This window comes from Argentina silus (assembly GCF_951799395.1).
Source record: "Argentina silus genome assembly, chromosome: 8".
Lineage (NCBI taxonomy): Eukaryota > Metazoa > Chordata > Actinopteri > Argentiniformes > Argentinidae > Argentina > Argentina silus.
Window position 1 is genome coordinate 10,112,422 of NC_139662.1, and position 5,029 is coordinate 10,117,450.

The 5,029-nt window shown below is 45.2% G+C and overlaps 1 protein-coding gene across 1 annotated transcript; it reads left to right on the top strand.

Moving 5' to 3' along the window:
• Positions 1-210: 210 nt before the first annotated feature.
• sox18 (SRY-box transcription factor 18) lies at positions 211-2,721 on the top strand (the record flags this gene model as incomplete). The annotated part of the gene is made up of 2 exons (XM_083675682.1): positions 211-601; positions 1,424-2,721. 2 exons carry the CDS (start codon positions 211-213, stop codon positions 2,473-2,475), a joined length of 1,443 nt encoding a protein of 480 aa, XP_083531808.1. The 3' UTR covers positions 2,476-2,721.
• Positions 2,722-5,029: the final 2,308 nt, after the last annotated feature.

The window sequence follows — 5,029 nt, forward strand, 5'->3', positions numbered from 1 at the left end:
GCTGAATCTTACCACACTTCAGAGTTCAATGCTTTGCTTTGGGTTTTCTATCCTAACCTCACTATCTTTCAGTCCGCTGCACCATCATTGCTTTTTGAAACGTTTTCTCTCTTTTTCATTTTTGGTTGTGGTGTTTAATAAAAAACACAAATTACAAAGACAGACGTTTCTAGAACAATTGGACTACTGAACGGTGGTCTTCTTGCTGGAATGAATAGATCTGAGTCAAGTTACTGTCGAGAGGCCAGTTCTCTGCCGGGTCGGGCCGAGCGTCCATGGACGGCAACCCCCAGCCCGGGCTCTGACCGTGGACTTGGGTTCAACCAGCAGAGCCTTTCTGGAGACTGTGGACCTGCCGGGGGACTGGGACTGGGAGCCGGGGCTGGAGCAGGGGGCCGTACTGAGGCCAGGACAGGGGCAGGGAGCCCGGACTCTACCCGCCCAGGAGCCCCAGCCCTGGGCAGCTCTGAGGGGAAACCAGGGGGGGAGTCCCGGATCCGCCGGCCCATGAACGCCTTCATGGTGTGGGCCAAAGACGAGAGGAAACGCCTGGCTGTGCAGAACCCAGACCTCCACAATGCTGTCCTCAGCAAGATGCTGGGTAAGAGATAACAAACACACACACACACACACACACACACACACACACACACACACACACACACACACACACACACAGTTTACCACACACACCATATTCATCATGTCCCTATGACATGTTTGTTATGTTTTCTAATGGTGTTCTTTTGATGCTGTGCATTTTCATTTATTCAGTTTTGAAATGCATGCCTTGGGATTTCATCCCAAGTTCACAATGGTTTTGCCATGTGAGGAATCATAATCCCTCAACAAGTATATCAAATTATCAGTTGAGTTTATAAATGATACAGTATGTCTTATCGTATAACCATATCAACTAATCCATTGATTGAATCACTTTACTGGTATTACTTGTGGTTGTTGATTTATCTTATTCAATCAGTTTATCAAAGAATGTTTTTTTCAGCCTCAAAAGCATATTTTGGATGAACGCATTGTTTAATATTTGGAATAATTATTAAGCATGACGTAAGATTGGAAGGTTCCTCTTAAATGCAGACATATGTTGTTCTACTGAATGTGATCTAGCTGTAGATATTGAATATTATTTGACTCTGACCCAGTTGATCAACATAATTTAATCTACATACAACATCTGTTTTGGGCATGTCATGGGTTTGCCTTAGATGCAAATACAAATGGTTACGAATGATGAGGGAAAGGATGATGATGATGATGATCATAATAATACCTTTATTCATATACTGTACCAGCTTTCTTATCTGAAAATACAGTTCAAAACATGTTTCACAATGATAAAGGCATGAGACAGGGTTATAGAAATGATCATAACAATGCAGATGATGTTGATTGTTGTCTACAGGCCAGTCATGGAAGGCTCTGAGTACGATGGACAAGCGTCCCTTTGTGGAGGAGGCCGAAAGGCTGCGTCTCCAGCACCTGCAGGACCACCCCAACTACAAGTACAGACCCCGGAGGAAGAAGCAGGCCAAGAAGCTGAAACGTGTGGATTCAGGCCTACTCCTCCACAGCCTAGCCCAGGGAGGGGCAGGGGAGGGCTACGGTCCCCCTGGACACCCCCACCACCATCATCCCCACCACCCCCATCACCACCATCTCCTGCCCCCCCTGGGGCACTTCAGGGACCTGTCCGGAGGCCCGGATCTGGAGAGCTTCGGCCTGCCTACTCCGGAGATGTCCCCCCTGGACGTCCTGGAGGAAGGGGGTGGGGACTCTGTGTTCTTCCCCCCGCACATGCAGGAGGACGTGGGGCTGGGCTCCTGGAGTAACTACCACCACCATCATCACTATAACAGCCACCACCATAACTCTCATGGTCACTCCCTCGGTCAGAACCATGGTCTCAACCATAGCCATCATGTTGGTCAGAGGGGTCCGATGATGTGTCGCTCCGCCCAGGAGAAATGCCACGCCCCTGACCCTACGAACCCTCCATACCCCCAGGGCTCCGTCAGCCTCTCTGAGCCAATGAAAAGCCACCAGGTGTCCATGGGTAACGTCCCGGTGTCTACAGGCTACTACAACCAGCTGTACGGGTCTGGGAACGCCCCCACGCCCTTCACCTCCCACCTGGGTCAACTCTCCCCGCCACCCGAGACCTCCTCCTCTGCCTCCGCCCCGGCCCCCACCCCCAACCCCTCCCTGGACCCCTCTGTGGACCAGCCCGGTGGTCACCTGGGCCCGTCGTCTGAGTTCTGGACCGAGGTGGACCGGCATGAGTTTGATCAGTACCTGAGTGCCAGCAGGACTCGTATGGAGGGGTACTGTCCCCTTTCAGGGCCCAGTTCTAAAGCCCTGAGCCGTAACATCACCTGTGAGGAGAGCAGTCCTCTCATATCGGCCTTGTCTGATGCTAGCAGTGCTGTCTACTACAGCACCTGTATCACTGGCTAGACGTCAGGACAGCTGTAGCTGCAGACCCACGAAGGCCAAGGACAGTAACAGTTGGAATGGTGAAACAGAGAAACAGAGAGACAGATTAGTTTCTTATGAATAATGAAAAATGTCGTTGTGTAGTGTGAGTCACCGCCTACGATTCGCCAACCTTTCCTTTCCCTGGACAATAAACAACAACAAATTTGAGGCTGTTTTTCTCTGTTTTCGATTACTGGTTACTGGTCTTCGCTTTTTAGGTCAGTGTAGCCCTCAGCAGTGTGTTGCCGTGGAGGCTGGTGGAGGTAGAAATCGGAGGACGGGCTCATTTGTAATGCATGGAATGACGTGTTTGATACCATTCCTCATTCCATTCCATGCATTACAATGAGCCCATCCTCTGATTTCAACCTCCACCAGCCTCCCCTGGATCAGAGTATAAAGCAGTCAATGAAGACTAGTGTAGTCTGCCTTAAGGTATCACAGCTTACTAAACTGCATTACAGTCTGCAACAGACTACTGCAGGCTATCACAGATCATAACAAACTACTGACGTCTAATACTTACATCTAAACTGGCCCAAAATGTACTAAGATGAACAGATCATGTTACTATATCCATTTGTATACTGTTTAATGATAAATTAATTGTTTTGTTTCTTTGTGTGTAGATGTATTGAATTATTTCTATGAAAAACTATTTTATTTGCACTGGGTCGGAAATATTTGTATAGGAAGACCACTACTTAACAAATGAAAGATGTGTTTTTACACACGGGCACAGAGATTCTCTTGTTTCTAAATTGTGATATCAATAGAATGTGAATTTATGAGGTCGTCAAGAAAACATTTTTCAAGAGGGTTTAACTTTTTCCATTTACGTCAAACACTTGTTTCCATTTTAATTTGCAATGACACCGCACTTGAGAAACGTTTTGAGCCGGTAATAACTCTAGTGCTTGGTAATAATTATCTTCAAAACAGAGTTTGGATTAGAAAGGAAAAAAGTCTTTCTCAGCAGTTAGAACCAAACAACGAAATTGAAAACACAACTTTACAGTATTTCATTGTGATATATGTAGCCAGGGCACAGAGATCATTTTTCTACTTCTTTGTCTGTTTAAGATTTGTTTTTGTTTTTTTAATTGAAAAGGGGCATTTTGTAAATGAATATATGCTTTTTAAAATATTCTTCAAAATAAAGATATTTCTAAGGATTTATGGTTTTTGAGTCCCTGTTTGTGCTGTGTGTGCAGTGTAGCATGTGCTAACACAACATATGCTAATGCTGTTAAATCAGATCCTGTTCCTGTCAAATGTTCTATTTCATGGTTTTGTTCTAAAACATGTTAATGCAAATACTACAAATCTTGGTCATATGCCATTTTGTTTCAAAAAGGAAAATGAGAACAAAAAAGAAAGACAATATCTGCAGTGTTCAACCTTTAATCCATTCCGCTGTCTGAATCTCTTGGAGTTTTGATCAGCCACAAAATGACTTTGGCTCATGAAGCTATTTTTCCCCTAAACCGCTGACTGAAAGAAAACATTTTTAACAAGGAAGAACAGAACTCAGACTGTGTCTCGCTCCTCTTGGGTCTTTATACGGGGAAAGTAGATCTGAGACCAGAGAAAGAGCTTTTTATTATTGTTTCCAGGACACTCAATTATCTTTTGGATTAAAACAAAAAAGCACTACATTTATTTTAAATGCACTGCAAGGATTAGCTGTTGTGTGTGCACTATGGAATGTGCAGGACTGAGTGTAAGTGTTAGTGTGTGTGTGTGCGTGCGCGCGTGCGTGTGTCCTCCAGCGGGTTGAATACGTTGTGGTGGTGTATTGTGTTGGGGTTGAGATGGTTAGCAGGTCTAATGCAAAACACTGTATAAAGTTTCATCAATTAAATGTAGAAGTAGCAGGAATGTGAACAACCAGGAAACTCCTGTGGAAGTTCAGGATGTTAGTGTGGTCAGCGGAATGTGTGTGTGCGTGTGCGTGTGTGCGTGTGAGTGTGTGTGTGTGTATGTGTGTGTTCTCTGTGCAGGGAAGGATGTTGAAGGGAAGAGGTGTTTTTTGCGTCCAAACACCTCACCCACTGCCAGTCACTCGGAGTGGAAAAAATAACAGTCCACAGACAGCTTGCTTAATTCTGTTTCCCATCTGGAAATTAGCAAACATCAGTGTGTGTGTGTGTGTGTTGTGTATGCGTGTGTGTATTGTGTGTGTGTGTATGTGTGTGTGAGAAACACAGAGAGAGAGAGAGAGCAACAGAGAGAAAGAGAGCGAAAGAGAAAGATAGAGAAAGAGAAAGAGAGAGAGAGAGAGAGAGTCTTCCAGTGTGTGTGTCGGTCTTTACAGTATGTGAACACATCTTCCCTTTTGCATGAGTGTGTGTTGGGTGATGTTGAGAGAGAGTGAAGAGTGAAGAGTGAAGAGTGAAGAGTGAATGCATGCATGTGGTTCTGAAAGGGATTTTCCCAATATGCCCTGCTTTCTGAGTTTATAGTTTATGGCCCATCTGCAGGATCATGAATACATAAGCATGCTCCACACGACATCTCCCCAGGCCATTTA